This window comes from Bos indicus x Bos taurus, chromosome 25 (genome assembly GCF_003369695.1).
Source record: "Bos indicus x Bos taurus breed Angus x Brahman F1 hybrid chromosome 25, Bos_hybrid_MaternalHap_v2.0, whole genome shotgun sequence".
Lineage (NCBI taxonomy): Eukaryota > Metazoa > Chordata > Mammalia > Artiodactyla > Bovidae > Bos > Bos indicus x Bos taurus.
In genome coordinates this window covers 37986760-38014552 of record NC_040100.1, presented here as the reverse complement: position 1 = coordinate 38014552, position 27793 = coordinate 37986760, and the positions used below count along the sequence as shown (strand labels likewise).

General features: G+C 48.4%; 1 protein-coding gene across 10 annotated transcripts in view; it reads left to right on the top strand.

The window, feature by feature from the left end:
- RBFOX1 (RNA binding fox-1 homolog 1) overlaps window positions 1-27793 on the top strand; it is a 2434604-nt gene that overhangs the window by 304502 nt on the left and 2102309 nt on the right. For all 10 annotated transcript variants that reach the window (XM_027528154.1, XM_027528150.1, XM_027528155.1 and 7 more), the window contains exon 3: window positions 25100-25159. In XM_027528154.1, the coding sequence (XP_027383955.1) occupies window positions 25100-25159 (60 nt within the window). The remainder of the gene's footprint in view (window positions 1-25099; window positions 25160-27793) is intronic.

The following is a 27793-nucleotide window of genomic DNA, read 5'->3' as shown; positions in this document are numbered from 1 at the left end:
GAAGTAGGTACTTTATTGTCCCCATTTCACGGATAAGGAAACTGAGGCTTAGAGGGATGAAATAAAATGCCCAAAGTCAGGGAAATGGTGGGATCAGGAACATGTATGACTCCAAAGCCATTTCTCTCAGCCTCTCAGCAGGAGTGTGTCAGGCATTTGGTGACTCTTCTTTTTCCCTTCCTTGTGGTCTCTCTATACGGTCTTTATTTGGGGCATTGTGGATGGAGCTTCCCTGGTGGCTCAGACAGTAAAGAATCCACCTGAAATGCAGGAGACGGGGATTGATCCCTGGGTCGGGAAGATCCCCTGGAAGACATGGCAACCCACTGCAGGATTTTTGCCTCGAGAGCCCCATGGTCAGAGGAGCCTAGTGGGCTACAGTCCATGGAGTCATAAAGAGTGGGACATGACTGAGCAACTAACAATTTCACTTTGGGTGGGGATGAGAAACAAGGATTTTTTTTCCCCCTCTTCCTTTCTTGATGCAGTTCTTTCTGTTTGAGGTTCTTCCTGTCCTGTATCCTACATAAGAGGATCCTAATAAAAGAATAGGACATAATGTCAGTCATATTTCAGATATCATAAAGATTAAAAACCCAGAGTGATGCAGCTTGGCAATTAAGGGAGAATTTCCACATTAGGACTGGTGTTTGTGACTCAGCTGGTAAAGGATCCGCCTGCAATGTGGGAGACCTGGGTTCGTCCCTGGGTTGGGAAGATCTCCTGGAGAAGGGAAAGGCTACCCCCTCCAGTATTCTGGCCTGGAGAATTCCATGGACTGTATAGAAGAGTTGTACGTGACTGAGTGACTTTCACTTCACTTCGCTTAAACTTTATTGGCCTTTTCCTAGCACCACCGTGCGGTGACATTCAGAGGAGTACTTTGTAGGGTATGGAAATGCGACACCCCATGAGGCTCCTGGGTGTGTCCTCCTGACCCACCCAACACGTGACCAGGCATCAGAGCCTCCCAAGGCTGCTCCTCTATCTGCTTTTTCCTTCTAATCCAAAGTATCATATACAGACCGGTTACATGTAGCACCTGATTGGTTTGAGCCAGGTCTGGTTTATTTTTCTTTTTTTAAAGAAAATATTCATTTATTTGGCTGCTCTAGGTCTTTGCTGCATGGTGTGCAGGAGCTTTAGTTGTGGCATGCGGGACCTAGTTCCCTAACCAGGGATCCAACCCGGCCCCTTGCACACTGGGAGTGCAGAGTCTTAGCTACTAGACCATGGGAGAGTCCCTCAAGTTTGGTTTCTGATTCTGACTTGAATCCTTCCTTGCTGTGTGCCTTGAACCTCCACTTTGTCATCTCTAAAATGGGGATAGAGGGCACCAGGTTTGAGCTCCTGGTGCTCTGTGACAACCTAGAGGGCTGGGGTGGGATGGGAGGGTGGGAGGAAGGTTCAGGAGGGAGGGGGCATGTGTATACCTATGGGTGATTCACTCTGATGCATGGCAGTAACCAACACAATGTTGTACAGCAATTATCCTCCAATTAAAAAGAAATTAAGTTTAAAAAATAAAATGAGGATAAAGTTGCTGTCATGAGGTTTCAGTGTGGGTTAGCACATGTCACGTCCTTAGAATAGTCCCTGGTTCCTGGCAGGCCTTCAGTCAATGTCAGCCAGTTGACCATTCTGAGTGCCTAACCACCAGTCAGGCCAGGTTAGCCCCCCGTGGGCAGACTAATGTTGGATCTTAAAAGCATTCCATGTATCATACGTTTAAATATCTTGGAGGCCTTTAAGAAAATAAGACCATGAATCCAGAACTCTAAGAGTCAGAGATCAGCTGAGAGTGTTTTCTCCTTTGTGGACCAGTGATGAGGCAACTCATCTTCAACGTTCATAAGTGAGGTGTGGACCCTTTCTTATTTCCAACAGGAATATCACAAGGCACATGGTGCGTGCTCTTATGATGCAGAGCAAGCCTTTGCTGCACATCTCAGATGTGTGCCCTCCCTTGTGGTTTCCTGGGAACAGAAGGGCTCAATCCAGGTGGTTCCATGGAGCCCTGGAATCTTTCACCAAGTCCATTCTGCATCTGAGGACAGAGACTCTTTTCTTGGGCTCCAGAATCACTGCGGATGATGACTGCAGCCATGAAATTAAAAGACACTTGCTGCTTGGAAGGAAAGCTATGACAAACCTAGACAGCATTTTAAAAAACAGAGACATCACTTTGCTGACACAGGTCCGTCTAGTAAAAGCTATGGTTTTTCCAGTAGTCATGTATGGATGTGAGAGTTGGACCAAAGAAGCCTGAGCACTGAAAAATTGATGCTTTCAAATTGTGGTGCTGGAGAAGACTCTTGAGAGTCTCTTGGACTGCAAGGAGATCAAACCAATCAATCCTACAGGAAATCAACCCTGAATATTCATGGGAAGGACTGATGCTGGAGCTGAAGCTTTAATACTTTGGCCACATGATGCGAGGAACTGACTCTTTGGAAAAGACCGTGATGCTGGGAAAGACTGAAGGCAAAAAGAGAAGAGGGTGGCAGAAGATGCGATGGTTGGATAGCATCACTGACTCAATGACCTTGAGCGAACTCTAGGAGATAGTGGAGGGAAGGGAAACCTGGTGTGCTGCAGTCCATGGGGTCGCAAAGAGTCGGACATGACTGAGCGACTAAACAATTAACAACAATCCAAGTGGTTCCACGAAGCCCCAGGAATCTTTCACCAAGCCCATCCTGTATCAGAGGATGGAGACGTTCAGAAGTTCTCCAGGCTTTGTGGGAAGGACCCAGTCATCTGTTTTTTCATATCTTTGGACAAAATTTACTGAGTGGGCACTATGTTCACAGTGCTCTTGTGAGCAGTGGGGACACAGCAGTGGATGAAACAGACAAAACTCTCTGATCCCATCAATCTCATGTTCTTGGCAGGTTTTCTCAGTCTTGGCATTATCATCATTTGGGGCCAGGTGATGTCTTGTTATGGGAGATGGTCCTGTGCTTTGTAGGGTGCTTAGCATCATCCTTGGTCTCTACCTACTAGAGGCCAGAAGCATCCCGTCCCACTGTTGTGACAACCAGAATCTCTCCAGGCCTTGCCACATGGCCCCTGGGGGGCCAGCCACCCATGGCTGGGAGTCATTCTTCTGTGGGGAGGGAGAGGATGGTCTGTAAAACAACATCATAGAGAACCACTGACTAGGAGAGGGGTACCTGGGGTAGGATTGGCTCTTCTACAGAAGGTGCCAAGCAAAGCCCACTGAGATGACATCTGAGCCAAGACGTAAAGAGGTGAGGGAGCGTGCCCTGTGGATATCCACGGCAGGAGAGGTTGAGCAGAGGGACCAGCAAGCGCAGGAGAATGTGTAGGATATGGAGTGAGCAGGAGGGAAGGTCACCAGGGCATGAGGCCTGCTGGGTCATGGTGGGGGGAGCTGGGGGCAGAAGGCCACAGCAGACTCTTCCTCTGAGGGACGGGGGAGGTGGGGCTTTAAGCAGTACAGCAGGGTGACCTGACTTCTTTTTATGAAGGATGCCCTGGCCATGTGGGGCAAGGGCGGGTGTAGGGAGGATATTGAGGAGGTGGCTGTAATGATGGTGGTCCAGATCAGGGTGGTGGAGGTGGAGACGGAGAAACTCTGGTTGTTGGCTGTGTTGTTCTAAGGGCAAAGCTGGAGGATTTACTGATGAATCAGGTGGGGTGGGAGGGGAGGAAAGGCATCAGGGCTGACTCTGGGGGCGTTTGGAGCAAGCACTGGAAGAAAAGCCTGTCAGAACCACCCCCCAGCAGCTGTTGGACACGCCGGTCCTTGTCCCCTCGGGTGGGGTGGTGAAGCCCCCATAACAGTGGTTCCTCTTCAGTTTTCTCATCGCTGCTTGGCCTGAGCTGCCCCACAACCTGCATCATGATCACATTGGGGTGCTTTTAAAATGCAGATTCCTTCCCTTCACCCCAAATACACTGAATTAGAATTACTGTGGGTGGAGCCTGGGAAACTGCATTTCGGTATAAGCTCCAGATGATTTGGACGCAGCTTGTTTTGAGAGCTGCAGTCCCGGGGCGTTGCCCAGGAATAGGTTTTTAGCTTCCTGTAGCAGAGCCGTCCTTGCCTGGCTGCCTCCAAACCTTGATCCCTGTGTTTATCCTCCCCTTACCTCCTGCCAGACTCCCAAGGCTCCTCTCTATGAAATGGGTCTGTCCTGTACCATTTCGTGTTTATCCTTCAGCTCCATAGTTTTCTCTCCTTTCTGACGAGGTCTTCAGGTTTTCATCTGTTGTTCGGGTGGAAGCCTGAGAAAGCTGACAGCAGGCACAGCTATCATCTTAGAATGGTAGAATTTCACACCGGTAAGGGACCCGTGAGGACGCTGTGGTCATCTGTTTCATCGCTTTTCCTGGGCGAGGAAACTAAGGCTCAGAAGGAGAAGAAGTGAGTTTGTGCCATTCGACCCAACAAGTAATGCTGCTAGTAGCCCTGGCCTGGTTGTAAGATCCGACCGCAGGCTGCCTCACAGGACTCCCCTTGCAGCCCTGGAAGGTGTTCCATCCCCTCACAGGCTGTCCTGCCACACCTCAATCGCTGCTTTTATTTTTAACTGAAGGAAACTGTTTTTGAGTGGAGTGTCTGCACTTTCCTAACTCCTCCACGTTACAGTCCCTGACCCCTCTGAGCTGTGGAAAATCAGGACATCGGAGATGTTTTTAGGGAAATCAAAAACTCTTGAAAGTCTTGTTTTTTTTTTTTCCCTCCATTTTAATGTGCTGGCTCCAGCAGGGGAAGCTTCACAAAGCTAGATGTGAGCTGTAGAGACTGGCAGCCCAACTGCTGTGCGGAGAGCCTGCTTTTTCTACTCTTGAAGCTTGATAAATTCCGTGCTATGTGGACTTTGACTTTGGCCCCATCCCCCTGACTCACCAGATTACAAATAGGTACTTTAATAATTTTGTGATAATAAGGGTCATTTACACTGTGGTGCAACTGCTTCTGCTGAGGGATTTCACATTGGGGTCGCACTGTATTATCGTGAAAGCATATTTGCTTTATAAATGGGACGTTCCTTCATAACAATTGCGAAGCTTCCTTTACCCTTGGTGCGTGTGCTTGATAAGTCACTTCAATTGTGTCCGACCTTATGGACTGGAGCCTTCCAGGCTCCTCTGTCCATGGAATTCTCCAGGCAAGAATACTGCAGTGGGTTGCCATGCCCTCCTCCAGGGGAATCTTCCCGACCCAGGGATTGAACCTGCGTCTAATAGGTCTCCTGCATTGGCAGGCAGGTTCTTTACTGCTAGTGCCACCTGGGAAGCCCTCCTTTACCCTAAGAACATCTTTCATCCTAAATGGCTCTCCCTGAGTAGATCAGATCAGATCAGATCAGTCACTCAGTCATGTCTGACTCCTTGCGACCCCATGAATTGCAGCACACCAGGCCTCCCTGTCCACCACCAACTCCTGGAGTTCACTCAGACTCATGTCCATCGAGTCAGTGATGCCATCCAGCCATCTCATCCTCTGTCGTCCCCTTCTCCTCTTGCCCCCAATCCCTCCCAGCATCAAAGTCTTTTCCAATGAGTCAACTCTTCGCATGAGGTAGCCAAAGTACTGGAGTTTCAGCTTTAGCATCATTCCTTCCACAGAAATCCCAGGGCTGATCTCTTTCAGAATGGACTGGTTGGATCTCCTTGCAGTCCAAGGGACTCTCAAGAGTCTTCTCCAACACCACAGTTCAAAAGCATCAATTCTTCGGCGCTCAGCCTTCTTCACAGTCCAACTCTCACATCCACACATGACCACAGGAAAAACCATAGCCTTGACTAGACGAACCTTTGTTGGCAAAGCAATGTCTCTGCTTTTGAATATGCTATTTAGGTTGGTCATAACTTTCCTTCCAAGGAGTAAATGTCTTTTAATTTCATGGCTGCAGTCACCATCTGCAGTGATTTTGGAGCCCCAAAAAATAAAGTCTGACACTGTTTCCACTGTTTCCCCATCTATTTCCCATGAAGTGATGGGACCAGATGCCATGATCTTCGTTTTCTGAATGTTGAGCTTTGAGCCAACTTTTTCACTCTTCACTTTCACCTTCATCAAGAGGCTTTTTAGTTCCTCTTCACTTTCTGCCATAAGGGTGGTGTCATCTGCATATTGATATTGATATTTCTCCCGACAATCTTGATTCCAGCTTGTATTTCTTCCAGCCCAGTGTTTCTCATGATGTACTCTGCATATAAGTTAAATAAGCAGGGTGAGTAGGCTGTGTCTTAATTTTAATTCTAAGAAATCGGATATTGAGGAATGGGTGAAGTAAAGGAAAAGTAGGCCATCGTTGTCATCACCACCGCCATTAGCATTACATCATCACTTTCATCATCATCGTCATTGTTGTCACCGTTATCACAGTCATTTCCGTTGTCATCCCCATTACCGTTGTTATCACTATCAGCATTTTCATCAGCATCATCAGTAAAGTCACCGTTTGCTGGTAACTTGTCCATCATGTGGGCTGTCTCAGATGATCACCCTAACCATTCCATGTCAGGATGGTATGATTTTTCTCATTTCGTGGATGATATACAGGAGTTTGGAAAAGTCAGCTTCCTTGTCCAAAGCTGTCGAGGTCTCTCTGGAAAATGGCCATTTCAGGCACCACATTCCCTGACACCTACTCCTATCTGATCTGTGTGGAACATGCATCCCAAGCCAGCTAGGCTTGGAGACACCTGTCTCAGAGGTACACCTTCCAGAGGCATGTGGAGTGGCCAGAAGTGCCATGTGGTATAGACTTAACCAGTAGATAATCCACTAACCTTGACTGATCTAGCTGGGCTGACCACCTCTCTGTCAAAACAGGGCTTCATCTCTACTTGGAATGTGTGTGTGTGTTAGTCACTTTTTTATGTCTGACTCTTTGTGACCCCATGGGCTGTAGCCCATCAGGCTCCTCCATCCATGGGATTCTCCAGGCGAGAATACTGGAGTGGGTTGCCATTTCCTTCTCCAGGGGATCTTCCTGACCCAGGGATTGAACCCAGGTCTCCTGCATTGCAGGCAGATTCTTCACCATCTGAGCCACCAGGGAATAGGATGTAATAACCTCTTCTTAAGCTGGAATTACCACCCAGAGAAATCCGGTGCCAAGGTGCCTGATTTCCCCTCATTTTTATCGTAGCATCAAGAGCTGGCATTATATGAAGTTTGCAGCAAATGGATCCCCAGTGTTTGCACTTTGAGGTGAGGCCATCTGCTCATTTGGGCTGGGGCTTCTGGGGTTGGGGGCTTTGCAGCTGTTTCTTCTATTGATGGAGGCCTGTCAAGATGGACTTCATGTTCCTTCTCCCTCTTTTCCTTTGCTCCCTCCCTGCTTGTCTTTCTGTTCAGTCCAAAGCCTATATCCAACAAGAAAATCGTTTTAAAAATCAAACCAAATAGCATCTGCCTACCCACCCAAGAAAAGAACTTAAAAAAAAAATAAAAGAAAGAAATTTCCGCTTGTCAATACTTCAAGCTGGTTAACTGGGTACTGATAATTTCCCAGATCAATCCAAAAAGATGCACACTCTGGCCCCTTTCTCCCACACATCCTGATGACAGTTTGAGTTAAGGGGAACTAGGAGAAGGGTCAACATCAGTTTTAGGTTGGTTTTGGAGACGCTGCACATGAGCTGACTCATTTATCTCTTTGGTCCTTCTTGCTTCTCCATTATGGGGAGTTTCCATCAGAAACCATTTCTCAAAGGCGCACCTTCTGGGCTGATGTGTTAGGAGTTGCCCTGTTGGTAAAGGCAGTGAGGCTTAGAGGCAGGTGTCCTGGTGAGTGAGGTGCTGCAGCATCTGAGTGCTGGAGAGCTACACAGGGAAGGGATGTGCCAGGCCTGTCGTCCACTGGATGCTGGGCTTCCCAGGTGGAGCAATGGTAAAGAGTCTGCCTGCCAGTGCAGGAGATGTGGGAAATCAGGAGACGTGTGAGATGTGGGTTGGATCCTTGAGTTGGGAAGATCCCGTGGAGGATGGCATGGCAACCCATTCCAATAATCTTGTCTGCAGAATCACAGGAACAGAAGAGCCTGGTGGGCTACAGTCCATGGTATCGCAAAGAGTTGGACACAACTTACTGACTAAACAACAGCAACCCCTTTGTAACTGAATCAGCGGTTTCCTTCATATTGCGGGTGTTAGGGAGGCATAGACCTGTCCTAGGGGTGGGCTCACCCCAGCATCATGATGTCAAGACAGTGCGGGGCTTCATCCGCTAGTATTTAGTGGGAACACTGGTGCCTCATGTTTTTCTATATAATTAGCATTCATATGGTCTCTCTGCATCCTCACTCCCAGTGGATCATCCGATGTCCAGTCCCTTGCAACATGAAATGTGTCCCATAAGTAGTTTTAATGACTTCTATTACTACAGGTTTGCCAACCCCAGGGCCAGTCATGGTCTGGAATTCATCGTTGTTGAAATTTTAGAAAGGCTGTTAGGTGCCTGTGCTGCACTCGACATCACCCCTCCCTGGCGCCTGGGGCAGCACTCCATAAGCAAACACAGGAGTTTCTGCAAATCAGCCAATATCCACACTAAGATGGATAAACAAATATCATTAGGCTGATGAATGCCTATTCTTTAGGTCATAAACAGGCCAGCAGGCTATTGGAGATTTCTTTTGGTTCATATATAAAGTGTCTCACAGTAAGTCAGGGGGGTTTACCAGCAGAAGAATCTAAGATTCAAGAAGAAAGTTTCCATTTGCAAAGAGGTTTTCAGTTTTGGAATTTCTTTTTTTTTTTTTTTAGTTTTGGAATTTCTGATGGATATCCTGGGTTTCTATGTACTTGCCCTCATTTGTCAGAAGGCACACTGGCCTCTGTTCTTTTGAGTAACCGAATTTTACTTATTGAAGGGTGTGTGTGTGTGTGTGTGTGTGTTTATGTAACTGTAAGTATAAATCTAAGTGTGGAAAGAGAGGGAGGATGGGAGACAGATCTGTTTCAGCTCCCTCATCCTTCCTGCTTCTCAAGAAGAGCCTTGGACCCCAAACCCCACCAGGAAAACCCCATCCGTGGCCTGACATTTAGAAGTTTATTGACTGGAATGAAAGAATTGTCAATTTCAAAACATGAAAAGCCAGTGGGAGATCAGGTGCTTTCTGCAAACATTCCTGCAGAGTGACTCACGCTATGAAAAAAGAAAAGAGAAAAAGAAAAGCTGCCTTGTTGTTTTATTAATTTAGTTCTGACAGCTGTTAGTTCTGAGGCCTTCAAGGTTCTCAGCAGATATTAAACGAATCCTAGGGAACCCCTCTGTGAAGTACCAGTAATGAACCATGTAAGAAATGGAGGTTAAATGAAGATAAAAACTCCATGGGGCCAGGCTGTAGACACCCCCTCCACCCCAGAGATCCTCATGCTTGGAGGCTGTATGTCCCTAATTCTCCAATGAGGTCAAAATGGAACCTGGCCTCTTCTCCCCAACCAACGCATCCACAAGGGTCTCTCAGCTCAGGGGGCGGCGTGGACGGCTGCCTGGGTGCTCATACCGAGACCCTGGAGTCATCCTTGCCTCTCCTCCCCAACTCCCACACCCTAGGAAATCCCCGAACACATTCCCCTCCATCCCCCTGTTCTGTCCACTTCCCCAGCATCTTGGATTCCTGGATCCCCCTGAAGCCTCCTCCTGCTTCCTTCCTGTCCACTCCGGCACCCCTTTAGATCAAAAGCAGTCTTTGCCAGCAGACCTGACCTTGCTCAAACACCTGCTGCTCTCCGAGGACGGTTGAAGTTCTTAGCATACCCTTTAGGACCCCGGCTTGCCGGTCCTGCCTGATTCTACAGCTCTTTCCATTGCCACACTCCAGCGACACCAGTTTGGTTTAGAAAGGACCACCCCAGGGTCTTCACTGAGGCTGCTCCCTCTGGCAGGGTTGCTTCCAACTCCACTTCTTCTGCCAACTCCCATCATTCTTCATATCTGTTCTAAAAAAATTAATTAATTTTAATTGGAGAATAATTACTTTACAATATTGTGATGGTTTTTGCCATACATCAACATGAATCAGCCACAGGTACACATGTTTCCCCACCCTGATCCTGAATCCTCCTTCTATATCCCTCCCCACTCTATCCTGGTGGGTTATCCCAGAGCACTGACTTTGGGTGCCCTGGTTCATGCATCGAACTTGCACTGGTCATCGATTTTACATATGGTAATATACGTGTTTCAATAGTGTTTTCTCAAATTATTCTGTCCTCACTTTCTCCCACTGAGTCTAAAACTCTGTTCTTTACATCTGTGTCTCCTTTGCTGTTCTGCATGTAGGATCATCATTACTGTCTTTCTAGATTCCATATATATGCATTAATATACAGTATTAACATACAGTATACATATAATATGCATTAATATATGTATATTACAGAGGGACTTGCTTCCTTCTGTATAATAGGCTCCAGGTTTGTCCACCTCAAATGCATTGACTCAAATGCATTCCTTTTTATGGCTGAGTAATATTCCATTGTGTATGTGTACCCCAACCTCCTTATCAATCTATGCCGATGGACATCTGGACATCGCCCAGGGGCGATCTCGTAGCTCCCAGGACTTCCTCTTTATATGGCTCTTCTCATGCCCGTAACTACCCAATTACTTCTGTAATCCCCCACTTAATTTCTCCCACAATAGACTCTAAGCCCCGAGAGGGCAAGCACCCCCCTCTCTCCTCTGTAGCGGGCTCCCCAGGTCTCATGCAGTGATGGTGCTGGGGTGGGGGGGCACCCCAGCCACTGATGGGGTGGGCAAAGCTTGCACCTGGAGGGGCAGGGAGTGCAGTTCTGCTCTTCTGGGCATGACACTGGCTGGTTGGATCCACCCTGATCTGGGAGCAGCTGTGGGACTCACCGGTGAGGCAGCTTGTGGGAAACCATCCCCAGCTGCGTGGGTCTCAGCCTCGCCCAGCACCGCTTCCTTGTGGGATAAGTGCCCACCGAGTCTGTGGATCTTCTCAAGGGCTGGAGGGGAGTGGCTCTCTCCCATCCACCCCCTCCCCCTCTGTGGGGAGGGGGGGCAGGCTTTTCACTTCATCACCCATGTGACTTGGATGGCGCCCGTGCCAGCTGCCAGCAAGGCGGGCGTTAGACTAAGGCCAGGGTTGCTCGGCGGGGCTGCCTCCTCCAGCTGGTCCTGAATCGGAGCTCGTCACTCTCCCTGGGAGGCACTGAGCCTGCACACGTCAGCCTCCTGTGGGCTTGGAGCTCCCTGCAACACCCTCTTTGGGGAGCAGGTGGAAACCTCACCTTTTGTGGTGTCTGGGGCTGCCCTGACTGTGCTTGCGGGCAGTGCCTCCAGACCCCATCGTCTGCCTGGGGACTGGGGACTTCTACATCCAGGTTTAATGAAAGGCAAACTGGTGGGATTCCAGCCAAGGGCAACCCAGAGGCAGGAATCTGTTCAGCAGATGGCGTTACATTTATGTCATAACCTGCCTTAATGATCCCATTCCTCCACGGTGAGCCTGGAGCCTCCTCTTGGAGGCGGGCTCATCCCTGCCCTTCTCAGTCTCACCGGGTTGGGGTGGAGGGGTGGTGAGGACAGGCCAGGGCTCTACCCACACAGGCCAAACCAGGGGCCTTTCCTTTATCTCGACTTCTCCCAGGAGGAAGTCTGCAGGCTTGAAGATTCAAGGGACTTCATCTGGGCAGGGCTGTGAAGTGTTCCTAATGAGATAGCCAGGGTTGTCTGTCTTCCTGGGGGAGTGCAGGCACCCGAGCTGAGGACCCCTGGAGACTGTACTTGACTGGATCTAGAGGAAGAGGGGGCTTCCCTGGTGGCTCAGCTGGTGAAGAATCTGCCTGCAGTGCGGGAGACTTGGGTTTGATCCCTGGGTTGGGAAGATCCCCTGGAGAAGGGAAAGGCCACCCACTCCAGTATTCTGGCCTATAACCAAGTACCAGGCATTTAGTGCTATCTCTTTGGGCTTCCCTGGTGGCTCAGACGGTGAGGAGTCTGCTTGGGCTATGGGAGACCAGGGTTTGATCCCTAGGTCGGGAAGATCCCCTGGAGAAGGAAGTGGCAACCCTCTCCAGTATTCTTGCCTGGAAAATCCCATGGATGGAGGAGCCTGGCAGGCTACAGTCCATGGGGTCGCAAAGAGTTGGACATGACTGAGTGACTTCACTTTCAGAGGAAGAGGGGGAAGGACTGCCCTGGACTCATATTTGCATTTTTTGTCCTGACCAAAAAAAAAAAAAAAAAAAATAGTAGCTAAAGCATGAGTCTGCTTAAAAATACTGCCAATTCAGATTGAGCACTTTTCATGTGCCAGGGACCAGGCCAGGTTTTCCATTCCACAAGGAATGGAAGTACAGCTAAGACCCAGCCCCTACCCCGAGCAGGTGGCACTCAGTAGGGAGAATAAACCACTGGCATGATCAAATAACACTGAACACACACACACAGTGATACCTCCTATGTGCCGTCAGGGACCGCACTGGGGGTAGAAAGAGCAGCATCTGGGCGTCACAGATGGGGCACAGTTCTTGGGGGAGACAGTTACCCACAGAATCATGTAAGTAATGAATGTGAATTAGTAATCGTGAGCTTTAGGAGGTGCCATGCTGTACACGATGCTGCAAGGGTAATCAAAGGATATATCTTACCTGGTATGGCACATCACAGAAGGCTTCCTGGAGGAGGTGATGTTTAGATTTTGGCCAAAATGGTGCATTAGGAGTTCAAGAGCAGAATCAAACGAGAGCACTTTCCAAGCAGGGGTGATAGCAGTTGGAGCTGGAGCTCAGAGAATGAGAGGGTCACGAGAGGAGGAAGAGGATGAACAAGGGAGCTGGGGGACAGACCGTGGGCAAGGCCTTATTGCCCCAAGTAGGGCACATGGACTTGACCCAGAAAAGGGAGAGGCACCCAGAGGTGGGAGCAATGTGAGCTTTAGGAAAGGGAGCGAGGATGCTCTGATGTAGACGAATAAATGTAGTTGAAAGAAAAATCGAAACACTCATTTGGGGTTTGTGCATGAGACAGGGATTACATTTAAGCAGCAGTTGTTGAGAACAGAAGGTGGCTTCTAATTGCAGTTGTTCGGCATCAAATCCACATTCAAACTTGCAATTATTTCACCGTTAAAAGAGCTGACGGTTCCCTCTTGTGTGGGAGGCAGTCCCAAGGGAGCTCTAATCCCAGGGGCTTGGCTTTCTTCTGGCCCTCTGAGCCCCAGACCACACTCCCACAAAGCTGTTCTCATTGGCTGGTCACGCAGACAGATTCACATGGCCCATGAGGTAGAGGCGGGCTGAGGAAGGGAAAGGGCCATCTTAGCAAGGACTCTGGATGCATTCAGAGCAGCCGAGTGAAAGGGAGTGATGACACAGCTTGGGATTGAAATCAGTGTCTCCTCTTCTGCAGGACTTTAACTGGAGCCACAGAAAGCATCAATGTTACCACGTATCAAGGTTTTGATGTGCTATTGGGGTCCCCATTCCCTTAAAGATGGGAAAATCAAGACAGACAGGTTACATAACCTTCCATGGTCACATATGGAAGAGAGAGCAGAGCTAGCGTTTGAACCCAGGCATGTCAGGGCCTGAAGCACATCGTCTTAACTTCAGTGTCCCTGATGGGGCTGGGAGCTTCCTAGGAGAGGCAGCTGCCAGTTAAGCCCCAAGTGCCTACCGAGTGTTGCAAAGGAAAGAAGAGTGAGAGCTGTAGTCAGACAGACTGTCCCTCATCAGCTTAGTGCGAATGCAGCCAAGCAAACCCCTGGGCAACTTGCTTACCTTCTCTGAGTCTTGTTTTTGTTGTTGTCCAGTGCGACCCCATGCACTGCAGCACTCCAGGCTTCCCTGTCCTTCACTATCTCCCGGAACGTGCTCAAATTCATGTCCATTGAGTTGGTGATGCCATCCAACCATCTCCTCCTCTGCTTCCCCCTTCTCCTCCTGCCATCAGTCTTTCCCAGCATCAAGGTCTTTTCCAGTGAGTTGGCTCTTCACATCAGGTGGCCAAAGTATTGGAACTTCAGCTTCAGCATCAGTCTTTCCAATGAATATTCAGAGTTGATTTCCTTTAGCATGGACTGCTTTGATCTCCTTGCAGTCCAAGGGACTCTCAAGAGTCTTCTCCAACACCACAGTTCAAAAGCATCAAGTCTTTGGTGCTCAACTCTCACATCCATGGTTCAACTCTCACATCCATATGTGACTACTGGGAAAACCATAGCTTGGGTCTTGTAAGATGAACCAGTTTCAGTGATAATATTGATGGTCACATTTACGGGAATGTGCCATGATCTGTTCTCAGACTTTACGCATAGTAACTCATTTAGCCTTGCAGTGGCCCTCTGGGGAAGGTGCTATTGTTATCCTCCTTTTATCAGAGGCAGAAACCAAGGCACAGAGAGGCTAGGTAACATGCCCAAGGTCACACAGCAAGGGAAAGGTCCACTTCGGCTCTTGAGTTTCCTAGGTTGCTCTAGAGCTCAAATGGCATGATTCATGCAAAATTCTTGCAACAGCCTGCCACACACACAACAAAAGCTAGTACATAGTTCAGGGACATCCATGAATGTTATTGAACCATCCTGAGTCTCAGTTTCCTCTCTGTGAAATGGGGATAACAACAGCTGTGATTTATTGTTTTTTTTTTTTTAATGGGAACTTTAATAAAATAAACAATATAAGTTGAGAATATACTTCTTCCTCCTAGTCAGAGCTGTGTACAAAGAACAGGCAGTTCCCTAAGTAGTGTGAGCTGTAGTGTTAGGTTGTATTGGGCTTCTATGATTACCTCATTTAACAGCCAGCTGGGAAAGTTGAGGCTTAGGGAAATAGAGAGATGTTCAAGGTCATGCATCTACTTGAAGTCAGCGTAGCATGCTTGACCGAGAGCCCACACTCTTAACCTCTGCATCACAGTGGTTCTCTGGCTGGCGCCCTCTTCCTTTGCAGGGACTTGCCTCCAGGATTGGCCCAAGACCTCCGCCTGCCCCAGACACCTCAGATTCTGTTGAGTCCAGTCCACCTCCCTCTAATCAGCCTGCCCAGTGCTCCGTGCCCCAACTGCCCCATTTCTGCATTAAATGGCCCATGATGTTGTGCGGGCTACTGACAACGTCTCTCCCAGGAACCCTGAAGAAAGCCTGGGCAGATTGGATAAAAAGCCCTTGTCAGACATCCTGATTTTAGTGTTCTCCCCTGTGATTCCATTCAGGAAGTATTTATTTAATACTTCACTTGTTTTGCCATTCTCCCTGACTTCATTTTGCAAAAGCTCCTGTAATAATAACCCACGTCTCCTTCACCAGCAACGCCGCCCCCTGGCCATCCCTGCTGCTCTTGTCCTTGGGAACACTTGAGTGCTGTGTTCAGCGTCTCGAGCCAGAAATATGTCCAGGTTTCCTCTTGCATCCCTAATGCCCTCTTCTCTCTCCACGCGGCATCTCTCAGCGTTTTTCCGGGACTTCTGAATGTCCCGTCACCCCTCGTCTCATTGGATATTGTTGCCCATGTGCCAGCAGATGCTTTTCATGCCTTGAGTTTTCCTCGCAAGGGTGCAGCGATGAATCATTGCTTCTATCCCAGACTTGTGTCCTTCCCAGGACTGTTAAAACTCTTCTGTTCTCAAAACGCATCCCTCACATGGCAGCATGAGCAGGTGGACTGTCCTCTCCTGAGCGTGGGGTACCCTGGGGGGTCAGAGGCCATCCCTGTGCCACAGATGGGCGAGGAGGGGGCTGCAGTTACCCACGCCTTGCTTGCTCACCAGAGACTGAAATTCTCCAGGCGTTTCGGGGACCAGAGTTCTGTTCTTACTCAGGCTTCCTTCTTGAGTCAGTGAGTCAGTAACTCTGTTAGACATTCCTGATACAGACTCGATTAATTTTAACAGCTTTTGAGATGAATAGAGGAGAAAGCTTTTCTTGATTGTTCAGATGTATGTAGAAATGTGGCTTTATAGATTTATTTTTATTTGAAAGGAAATATGGTCAAGGCAGGAAAAGAGAGACGTCTGGATCTGTTGGGATTTGTTGTTGTTGTTGTTCTTATTAAGATAAAAAGAGGTAAAATTTACATAACATACAATGAATCATTTTTGAAGTGAACAACTCAGTGGCATTTAGTACAGTATTGTGCAACTGCCATGTCCAACTGGTTCCAAAACATAATTGTTTCCTAGAACAGAACCTTGTATCCGTCAGGCAGTTACTTCCTGACTCCTTCTTCTCCCAGCTCTTCAGGATCCCTAGTGCACTGCCTGTCTCTATAGACTTGCCTACCCTTGGCATTTCAATTCAGTGGGATTGTACACTCTGTGGCCTTCGTATCTGGTTTGTTTCACTTTGTATGGTATTTCCGAGGTTCACCCATGTTGTCGCATGAATCAGAACCCCGTTGCTTTTCATGGCTGAGTAAATAGTCCATTGCATAGCTGGACCACATTTGTTTATCCATTCATTCCTTGATGGACGTCTGGGTTGTTTCCACCTTCTGGCTCTAGTTGGGGTTTTTAAACGTTGCAGACATTGTCTGGGATCTGTGGCTGCCCTCTGCTCTTAGCTGATTTTTTCTTCATGAATATCCTACGTCTTAACCCATTTGCCTCTCTCCGGAGAGAGCGGTAAGAGGTCCGGGCACTGCTGTGGTCAGTGAGAGCTACAGGGCCTCACGACGGGGAATCTGGCATGGCTGCTTGCACATGTCCTGCCACTCCGTGGGGGTGGCCTTGACTCCTCAAAGGACAGCCCCTACCAAACCTCCCCTCTGGGTTTAGACCCATAGTTCACAGCCTGGCAGCATATTGTCATTTCCTGGGGAGATTTAAGAATTCCAAAAGACAGGGAATATATGTATGCGCATGGGTGATTCACTTTGCTGTACAGCAGAAAATACAACACGGTGAAGTGGCTATACTCCAATAAAAATTTTAAAAAAGAATTACTAAAACTCCCACTTTACCTCCAGAGAGTCTGTCTTGAGTTATGTGGGGTCAAGTCCTGGCATTTTTTTGTTTGTCTCTTGAAAAGGTTGAATAGTGGCCTCCAAAATGCAAGTCCGGGTCCTACCTCTCAGAGGAAGCCGGGATAGAAAGCTCTGAGAAAGTGCTGTGACGTTGCCCCGGTGGTTACTTACCTGTAACAGACGTGGCCCAGCTTCTTTAGTATAAGGCTTTGTTCAGAAGTGACTGGATAGTCCCTGGTATTTGCCAATGATCTCTCTTATAGGGGACTTGTATCTAGAATATAAAAAGAACCCTTGCCATTTAATTACATAAAAACAAATAACCCAATTTAAAAATCGGCAAAGGGTCTGAATACATAGCTCTCCAAGAAAGATCCACAAATGGCCAACAAGCATACGAAAAGATGTCCAACATTGTTAGTCATCGAGGAAATGCAAATCAAAACCACGAACGAGATCCCACTTGATAGCGACTAGGATGGCTATCCTGAAAACCACCGGTAATAACAAGTGTTGCTGAGAAAGCGGAGCCCTCATACACCATTGCTGGGAATGTAAAATGGTGCAGCCCCTCTGGAAAACAATGTTCTTGTTAAAACGATTAAACCATGTGACCATTATGCTTTGCCATGTGGGTCACCATAGGACCCAGTAACGGTATTCCTAGGCATATACCCAAGAGAAAGGAAACATATATCCACGTAAAAGCATGCACACAAATGTTTACAGCAGCATTACTCTTAATAGCCAGAAGGTGGAAACAACCCAAATGTCCATCAACAAATTAGCAGCCAAACAAAGTGTGGTCTGTTCATACAGTGAAATATTTTTCAGCCATAAAAAGGAACAAAGTTCTGATACATGCCACAACATGGGTCAGCCTTGAAACAGTTTGCCAGTCACAAAAGGCCACATATTGTATGATTCCTTTTTATGAAAGTCCAGATCAGGGAGATCCATAGAGGTAGAAGGTAGACCAGTGGTCACCAAGGGCAGGGGGTATGGAGGGGTGTGTGTAACGCGCTCAGTCATGTCTGACTGTTTGCAACCCCATGGACTGTAGCTCGCCAGGCTCCTCTGTCTGTGGGATTCTCCAGGCAAGAATACTGGAGTGGGTTGCTATGCCCTCCTCCAGGGGATCTTTCCCAACGCAGGGATCAGCCCTGTCTCTTGCATCTCCTGCATTAGCAGGCGAATTCTTTACCATTATAGCGCCACCGGTGCAAAGTGAAAGTGTTAGTCGCTCAGTTGTGTCTGACTCTTTGCGTCTGACCCTGGACTGTAACCCACCAGGCTCCTCTGTCCGTGGAATTCTCTAGGCAGGAATACTTGAGTGAGTAGCCATTCCCTTCTCCAAGAGATCTTCCTGACCTAGGGATTGAACCCAGGTCTCCTGCATTGCCGGCAGATTCTTTACTGTCTGAGCCATTAGGGAAGGGTGGCTACAAAACCCTGAGTGTCTAACCTTGGACAAAGTCCATGATGGGCTGAGTTCATGGGTCCTGTGAGATAACCTAGCCCTCATTTTCTTTCCAGTTTTTTAAAAAGTAGTTTTACAGATATAGATTCTGAAGCTCAGAGAAGTTAAGTAACTTTCCCAGAGTCACACAGCAAGTCAGCCAGACACCCTCCTGGAACTCTACCTGGCCCCCTTTGCAGCTCCTCTTTCATCGTCCTGCCCTGACCTGAAGAGGATTATTCATCTGAGTCCTGTTGACCCTGTCCTCCCCAAGTTCACTCTCAGAGCCATGGGGCCTCTGGGCCAGGGTCTCCCTGGTGTGAAACTCAGTTTTCCATTGCTGCATATTTGATGCCTTAGACAGCAGCCTAGCCTTTCAGAGGAGTCTGCATGTTACAAAAAAAGGGCAGCAGGTGTTATTTGGGCTAAATTGACCTTGAAATTGATTTCTTTATTTTATGACTTACTGAGAGGAGATTAATACTTTTTTTTTTTCCTTCAGTCTGAAACAATTTACATGGTAATAGAAGGCATAGTCAGTCAAATAAATTGCTGGAAGTGGTCGTGTTCCAAGGGAAAAAGCATACGGAGCTTACTCACATTGATTTCTTTGCCCCAGGGAGAAGCAGAGATTTTAACATCTGGGAATAGGGAGCTAAATTTTATCTCTCATTTTAAAAGCAGAGGCCTGAAGAGCTTAATCTGACATTTACATGGAATTTTCTAAGTTGGCGGGAATGAGGGAGCTCGAGTTCCTTGCTGAAGGTTAACCAGTGTTTACTCAGAAGGGCTCTGGTGGTTTCATTCAGGGAGGGCAGGTGGGACCCAGGTGACATTTTCAGAAGATGGGCCTTGGGGAGCGGCTGCCCCACTCCCACCTGTGGAGGAGGAGCTGGGGCCCTGAGACTCGGCTGGTGACATAACCTTGCACTCAGGCCCAGGTGGATCTGCTGGGGAACCATGTGAGTGGGGACCCTGCTTCTGGTTTCTGGCTGCCCTCTCAGGGGTGGGGTTTGATTTCAGCCGGCATGGCAGCATGCATGGATGGGGCAGCGTTTCTGAATGTGCTGGGATAGATTCTGAGGCTGCATCTGGGTTTGGCAGGAAAATGCAGCACTCGATTAATACTGCCTGCCCTGGGAACAGGATGGGCGAGTGTAGCTGGTGTGCCACATACTTGAATTTCCTGGTTTAAAAAAAAAAAAATTAAAGTGTTCCCCCCAGTACCAACATTTCTGTATTCAGACCACATTGGCAGGGCTGTTGTCCCCCAAAGTGACCCCAAATCACTCGACACATCCTGCAGGCTGAATTATTTTTCAGAAAATGTCTGTAAACGAATCTCTACCCAAAGGACTCTGCTAGTGTGTTGCATGAAATTCCCTCAAATTATTTTCTTTTCAAAATAAACTTAAAATTTTCAGATTAAATAAAAATTTTAATTGTTAATACGTGTTGGAACACGTAATTCAAACATCAGAAGAATAAAATTCTCCTATTCCATCCTGCACAGTTCCTCTCTCCACAGTCAGCTTTTCTTTTTTTTTTTTTTTTTAAAGTCAGTTTCTTATCCATCTCCTGGAGGTTTCAATGCATGTGATACATATGCATATATTCTTAAAGCAGGGCACGGATTGTGGCTTGCTATACATGCCACCCTGCATTTGACTGTTTTCCCCTATCGTTCTGTATTGAGCTGCCCCATTATCTTTACTGGGGGTGTCTGGATACACCATAACTTATTTACTTGGTCCCTATATAATGGAAATTTTGGTTACTCTCGATATTTTGTAGTCACAAAAAAATTGCTTCAGTGATCATCCTTGGCATCAGGCATTTCCCACATGTGCAGACACTCTATCGCAGAGATTCCAAGAAGTGGAATTGCTGGTTTAAATATTATCAACTTTTAAAATGTTGCCCAGTGGACTTCTCTGGTGGTCCAGTGGTTGAGAACCTCCTGCAAATGTAGGGGACACAGGTTCAATTCCTGGTCCAGGAAGATCCCACGGGCTGCAGGGCAACTAAGCCTGTGAGCTGCAACTATGGAAGCCTGCACCCTAGAGCCCATGCTTTCCAGCAAGAGAAGCCACTACAGTGAGAAGCCTGCACACCGCAACTGGAGAAAGCCCGTGCACAGCAGTGGAGACCCAACGCAGACAAAGAGAAATAAACACACTTAAAGAAAAGGAATTCCTGTTTCTCTGCACTCCTACAACTATGATCCTTTGTCCAGCTTTTATCTTTATCAATCTTGGTAAAACAAATAAAAGCCATCTTAATTTGCATTTGCTTTATTATGTGTGACGTTAAGGGTTTCTTAATGTCAACAACAGACATTTGCATCACCACACCCTTTGTGAGCTGGCTGTCCATCGCCTTTGCTTGTTTTTTCCTTTGAGTTTTAATTTTTCTTTTATGTTACCTTTGTCATCTTTCACATTATGGTATTATTTTTCATGCAGAAAGCTGTTCAAAATTTTTTATCTTATGGGTTTGGGGTTTGTAATGAGAGAGCTCGTCACCACTTTGAGGTGACAAATACCTACATGAGTGGCTTGAATACATTATGTCCTTTAATTGGTCCACAAATTAAGGCATTGGTTTGATTTTTTTTTTTTTTGAAAATGCAGTCTTCATGCGGTGGTGAAAATGTGTGTTGCTTGGGATCACGTAGGGACCACGATCTGGCCTCACAGGCTTCTCAACCCTCCCTGTTTCTTTGAGCATTCAGACTTTTCAAGGAGTATCAAACCCTCATGGTCAGGATGATTTAGGATGTAATGAAATTGGGTAGCAGCCATTTGAAGAGCTGATCCCACCTCTCTTTCATAGCTGAGTTTCCTGCAGGTCTTACTGTCCACTGCTGGGTCCCCACCATACCACCGACACCTCACCCTCTGTCCATTACTCAGGAGGCTTTAGCTAGCCAAGGTCATGGCCTACTGTTAACCTGAAGGATGGGGTGGTGGTGTGTGTACTCAGCCATGTCTGACTCTTTGTGACCCCGTGACTGTAGCCCACCAGGCTCCTCTGTCCATGGGATTCTCCAGGCAAGAATACTGGAGCAGGTTGCCATTTCCTTCTCCAGGGGATCTTCCCAACCCAGGGATCAAACCTGCATCTCTTGTGTCTCCTGCATTGGCAGGCAGATTCTTTACCACTAGCGCCACCTGGGAAGCCCAACCTGAAGGATAAACCCTTTACAGTTCATTTTTGTGCAGGGAACATTGCATTCTAATGCCACCAATCATGGCTCTCTGGAAGCTCACACCAGTTCATGCCAAATCCCTGAGAAGGTGATGGTTGGTGGTTCTGCAGGCTCTCCACCTCGGTCATTGTTTGAACTGGCTCAGTGCCCACTGCTGGCAATTTGTACCCCAGCTTCTGAAAGCTGTAAACCCAGTCACAAAAAAGACAATAATTCCAGGGGCAGAATACTGGACTTCCAGGGAGGCCGTGAGGCCCAGGGAAGGAGACAGCTGGCATCTAGGGATACAGCCAGCTTGGGGGCCTGGTCCTTGACCCATGAAGGGGAGGCAGTTAGGTCTCTCTCCTGCTGAAAGATCTCATCAGGATGGACCAGCTTGAGTCAGAAGCTGTAGATGTTTATAGGTGGGGGGTGGGGTGGGAACAAGAGGGGCTTTCTGGAAACGAGGACAGCATCAGACGGCTGCTTCCTCACCCTTCTTTGAGAGACAACATCTCTTTTCTCATCTCTGTCTCCGTAATCTAGTTCTGAACCTATTCACATGCTTCTCGCTGTTTTCAAGGTAAAGGAAACCCAGGGGCTTGGGCGAAGAGTCAGCTGCTTTGTGCAGGATAAACAGGGACCGTGCTGAGCGGTGTGGGGGCTGCCAGTGCAGCAGGTGTGTGAACCCCTGCGGGTGTGAGACGCCGCCAAGAGGTGGGAGGACAGAAGGGGCCCGTGGAGGGCGACAGACTGAGTTGGTGCCCCCTGCACCTCCTTGGGTGAAGGTGTCTCTGCTCCCGATAATGGACCTGGGAAGGAGGTAGGGCATAGTGAGGGAGGGTCAGCTGAGCAGAGCCCGGGCCTCTGGGATCCCAGGCTCAGGTATTGGGGGAGAGGAGGCCCCTGCTTGTGGGAGGTGGGGGAAGTGAGGAGGGGGCAGAGGGAAAGAAGAGGCTCACAGGGCCAGGCAGATAGAAATTTCTTGGGTGACCAGGTTCCCAAGTAAGGTCATGCTTGAGTACAAGTTGTCTCTTCCCAGGCCCAGGGGTTCTTGCCTCGGTGGGAGGAATGGCTCACCAGGGGCCTCTCTTCCTTTCCAATCAGCTTCCTCTGGGAGGCTCTTTTGTTGTTGTTCTGTCATGAAGTTGTGTCCGACTCTTTGTAAGCCCATGGACTGCAGCACGCCAGGCCTCCCTGTCCCTCACTGTCCCCCAGAGTTTGCCCAAATTCATGTCCGTTGAATCCGTGATGCTATTAAAATTAAGGCTCTTAATTTAGGCTTAACCCTGAGTTCAGTTTTCCAGAGCTGGTGGTTGCTATGGACTCAAGGTGGTGCTAGTGGTAAAGAACACTCCTGCCAATGCAGAAAATCCAGGTTCGATCCCTGGGTCAGGAAGATCCCCTGGAGAAGGAAATGGCAACCCACTCCAGTATTCTTGCCTGGAGAATCCCACGGACAGAGAAGCCTGGTGGGCTACAGTCCATGGGGTCGCAGAGTTGGACACGACTGAGCAGCTCAGCTCATGGACCCGAGCCCGGCTTTGAATGGGAGTGTTTCAGATCCCTGAGCCTGGGGGCTGTCTGTGTCTTGGTTCCTGTTCCTGGGAGAGCCCGAGATGGGTGCTCTTGGGTGGCTGTGTGTCCCTAGACCAGCGGGAAGTGCGCGGAGGCCGGGTTCTCCTGGGGCAGCTGTGGCCTCAGGATCCCTTTCAAAGAAAGGAGTGCCCAGGAGGCAGGGGCCCCTGGGGGTCTGTAACGGCTTGGATGTGGTCCTGGTTGAGATCTGCCGTTGGGCTGAACTCATCACTCAAGCAGGGTTTTTAGTTGGCTCATTTAGAAGATGAGGCCAAGAAGGAAGTAAGAAAGCCCAGCCTTTCTCAGGCCACAGGACACCCGTCAAAGGAGAATCAGTGTGTCTTCTTAGAAGCATCACCCCTTTGGCCACATCTTCCTCCTCTCCACTCAGGGGCTGCTTTGTGCAGTCCCTCTCTGGGGGCTCTGATTCATGCTTAAGCCCACCCCTCCCTTCCTTCCTTCTTTCCCTAATTCATTACTTCATTTTAGTAACCTGGGGGTGGTGGGTGGGGGGCGGCGTGAGGACTGCTCCTTGTAGAGGGAGGAGAGGCACAAACACGGGTTTGACTTTCTGGTCGTCAGCTTTTCCCGTGACCACTGGCTGTGGGAAAACTGCAGAAAGGGAAGTGACGAGCGGGGTCTGCCTCCTCATTGTGAGTTCAGATCTGTTTACGGACACCGCCCTCTCAGGACTGTGTGGTGGGTCTGAGTAACTGCCTGGTCCAGCTCCTTCCCTCTCTCTTCTGGTCTCTGTGTCTCTGTCTATATCTTCATCTCTTTTGTGCATGAACACACACACATATACTTGCCCCTGTCTCTGTCCAGGAGGTTTAAGGGGTGACTTGAGGTGAAACCCAATGACGTTAATGGAAATTTGGAGCTATAGGCACTGCAGGCACTTTCGGGGGGCAAGCTCCCCAGACTTGGTTAGTGAGTGGCTACGACAGGCTCCTGTGTGCTGCACATGGAGAAGTGGGTAAAAGCCCCACAGGGAGAGTGGAGCCACAGCGCTTAACACCCATCCATTTAACTTTTTGGTTTAGGCCCTGGCTCCACAGCATCCCTACTGAGTTGCCTTGGATGAGTTCTCAGCCTCTCTTGTGTTTCTCTGCCTGTAAAATGGGGCTGAGAGCAAAACCTCCTTCCTCTGTCCTTGTGAGGGTTAAAGAAGAAAATGCGTGAAGATCTCTAGGCACACAGCATCCCAGCTGCTCCATAGGCTTGAGCTGTCGCAAGTGTGAAACAGTGGCAAGTTATAGTGGAAGTAACGGTGGGCATGGTTTTCATGGGACCACCTGTGTCCTCTTCCGACCCGGGGGTTGGGCCTGGGTCTCCTGCATTGCAGGCAGATTCTTTACCAACTGAGCCACCAGGGAAGCCATGAAACTGCCACCTGGGTCCTCAGGCTAGGATGGAGTGTCCACATTCAAAAAAATCTAGACCGGTGCTGCCTGATAGAGATGTCATGAGGGCCATGTACGCAATTCAAATGTTTCCCGTAGACACATTAAAAAGTAAAAAGAAACAGATGAAATTAACTGTAACAATATATTTTATTTTAAATATGCATAATATATTTATATATTTAAGCGTGCTAAAATGCTTTATTTTTATATATTATTAAGTATTATCATTCTAACATGTAATTGATATAAAAATATTAATGAGATTAATATTAATAGGATATTTTACACTTCTTTTTTTTTTTCTTGTGTCTTCAAAATCTGCTATGTAATTAATACTTGCAGCACATTTCAGTTGAGACTAGCCATACATACGTGGTGGCTAGCGGCTGCCGTTTTGGGCAGTGAGGGTCTGGACCCCCTACTGGAGAGGGGGAATGGGAGGCCGCGCGAGCTTGCTGTGGGATTGTGCTAAACTGGGATACTCCAAATCAGAATTTGTTTCCTCAACCCGTTTTCCCACCTACTCCTGTCTTTGTTTTCGCCAGGACGACACATCTGAACATTCAGCTTGCTTCTCCAGTGCCAACAACAGTCCGCATGCCTCAGTAAGTAGAAGCATTTTGTTGAACAGATTAGAGTTTGAAACTGCGTTTGCATCCTTTTCAGCCTTCTTGGTCACCGTCATCCATCACTGGGAGTGCGTGTGTGCGTGTGTGTGTTTGTAACTTAAAACTGATCTCATTGGAGAAGTAACTGGGTTTGAGAGGGGAATAAATGTTCCCAGGCACTCACTGAATTTCTGTTAGGAAACACCTGGGGCCAGAGCCTCAGCCCTGGCACATGATGTGAAAGACAAGAACCTTCCTCTGAGAAGGGCCAGGTCCCTTGGGAGAGCAAACCCGGGAGAAACAGTGACCAGGGCAGGGGCCACGGGCTAATCTCTTTACTTCTTGATGTGATGGTGGGCCCCAAGGTGCTGGGAAAGTGGGAAGAAAGTTTATCATTTGACTGTCCCCACGGTAAAGAAAGGGATGCGTACTGAGTGCCTTGGGGGGCCCACCTTGTGGCATTGGATTGGGGGCTTCAGGGCACGTGACCGTGGTTGGTATTAGGATCTCTGTGGATTTCTGTGCACCCGCCCTCCCCCTCCCCCCGCCACCTGTCAACCACGTACCAGAGATGTTCCCTGCCTTTACAGTTCCAAGTTCACTCCTGCCTGACGTCTCCAGGATGTTTAACCTCGTGGTGAGATCCCGAAGTGCAGTCAACCTGTGTATTAGTGGTGACCCCGCGATGACGTCAAGGGGCACATGGGCTTTTGTTTCTGTTGTTTTGTATTGACTGTTGTTATGTGGTTTCATGATGATCTTCTCTTTATAGCAATGGATACTGGCTTTCTCTTTATGGTAGTGAAATGTATTTTGAAAATATTAAAGTTTTAAAAAAGATGAGTTGACTTAAAGAAAAAAATAGTATGGAAATAAGAAGAACATGGAAAGAATATGGCAAGATGCTGTGGTAGTGACAAATGAATGGCTAAGAGTGGATTCCTTTATCAGAGATGTTCATGCGGTCCTGGGCAGGGTTCATATGTATGCTGTGTATTTGAAATGCTTCCTTCTTTTTCCCCAGTCAACGCTGGTGTTTTGTACAAAGCTGGACTCTCCAAGGTCCCACCTTTTGGCCTCTGTCTGTTTCCCCTAAAAGATTTTGAGGTTGTGTTTTGTTTTTTTTTAAAATAATAAACCTCACTGCTGGGTCACCTGAAAGAGACATTTATCTGAGTTGCTGAGAGGAAGAGGAAGAAGAGGAAAGATGATGAAAAATGACAACCACACAACCGATTTTCTTGTGCTACCTGGCCACTGACCAGACATTGCTTCTTTGTTCTAAGCCCCCTCAACAACCCCATAAGGTAAACACCATCTCTGTCTTCACTGTGTTGATGAGGAAATCAAGACCGGAGTGCAGTAATGTACCCCAGGGCTCAGAGGCTGCATCCACCCACTGAGCCACTCCGTCGCTGGGGCACAGTCTTCTGGCTTCACCCCAAGCCCATGAAACTGTCTCTCCCTATTGTGGATGGGAAGCTAACTGATAGAGCGGGAAAGTGTGTTAGTTACCTCTTGCCACATTGAAAAGGAACCCTAGATTTCAGTCCAGGGTAAAAGCAGAAATGTGTATGATTTCACAGTGTCAGTGCCTCTGGACTCTGGGAATGGCTTTGGTGCCTGGTTTTGGCTCAGGGTTTCTCATGAGCCAGGGCTGCTGCCACCTGGAGGCCTGACTGAGGCTAGAGGATCCACCTCCAAGATGGCTTAGGTCATTGTTGTCACCTGGCCTCAGTTCCTCGTGTGTGGACGCCTCCATAAAGCTGTGACGTGGAGGCAGGCTCCTATGACGTGGCTGGCGGGCTCCCCCAGGGTGAGAAATCCTGGGAGAGAGAGAGCAAGGCAGAAACCAGGATGCCTCCTGTGCCCTGGGGAGTCACGTGCCATCACCTCTGCTGAATTACTGGGGGGTCACTTTGGAGGTTGGCTACCACACTTTTCATAATTTTAAAAGAACCATCCATGCTCCACGCAGGATTCTGGTAACCTCTCACTAAGACTATGGAAATAAAATAAAACGGTCCTAAAAACATTTAGCAGGTGAGAAGATGAAATGGGGAGCAGGAAAGTGACTCACCAAAGAGTCCTGCAGTTGGGGTTACAGCGCAGAAGCTTCTTCGGAAGTAGTCGTATAGGTGGGGAGAAACCCCCCACCTCATAATGCTTGTTGTTCACAGTAAGACCAGTGGTGGCCGAGAGCTCTGTTTTCCGAAAGAGCACCCCCGGATGCTCAGCCTCCTTGGGCTGGGCTGGGTATTCTCCAGCCTCCAGCCTCCAGCCTCGCCTCATTAAGGCTGATGGGATACTGTCCCACTTGTTTCCCCCTGGAGGCTGCAGACTTTTAGAGTTTCCCTGGTATTCAAGCTCTGAAGATCAGAGGATGGTAAGCATCCCCTCTCTCCCTACCCTCGACCCTCCCAGTTCTCTGGTCCGGGTCTCCCTGCCTGGAATCCGCAGGTCAGCCTCCCAGGCCAGCGTGTCATGGGCAGAAGCAGTCACAGCGTGACCTCCGTCGGTGGCAGCACGTGGTGACCAACCTTTCTGGAGGGTGGTTTATGGCACCTGTCTCAGTGTGCAAAGTGTGTTCACTCTCTGATCCAAGTAATTACACTTCTAGGAATGGACACC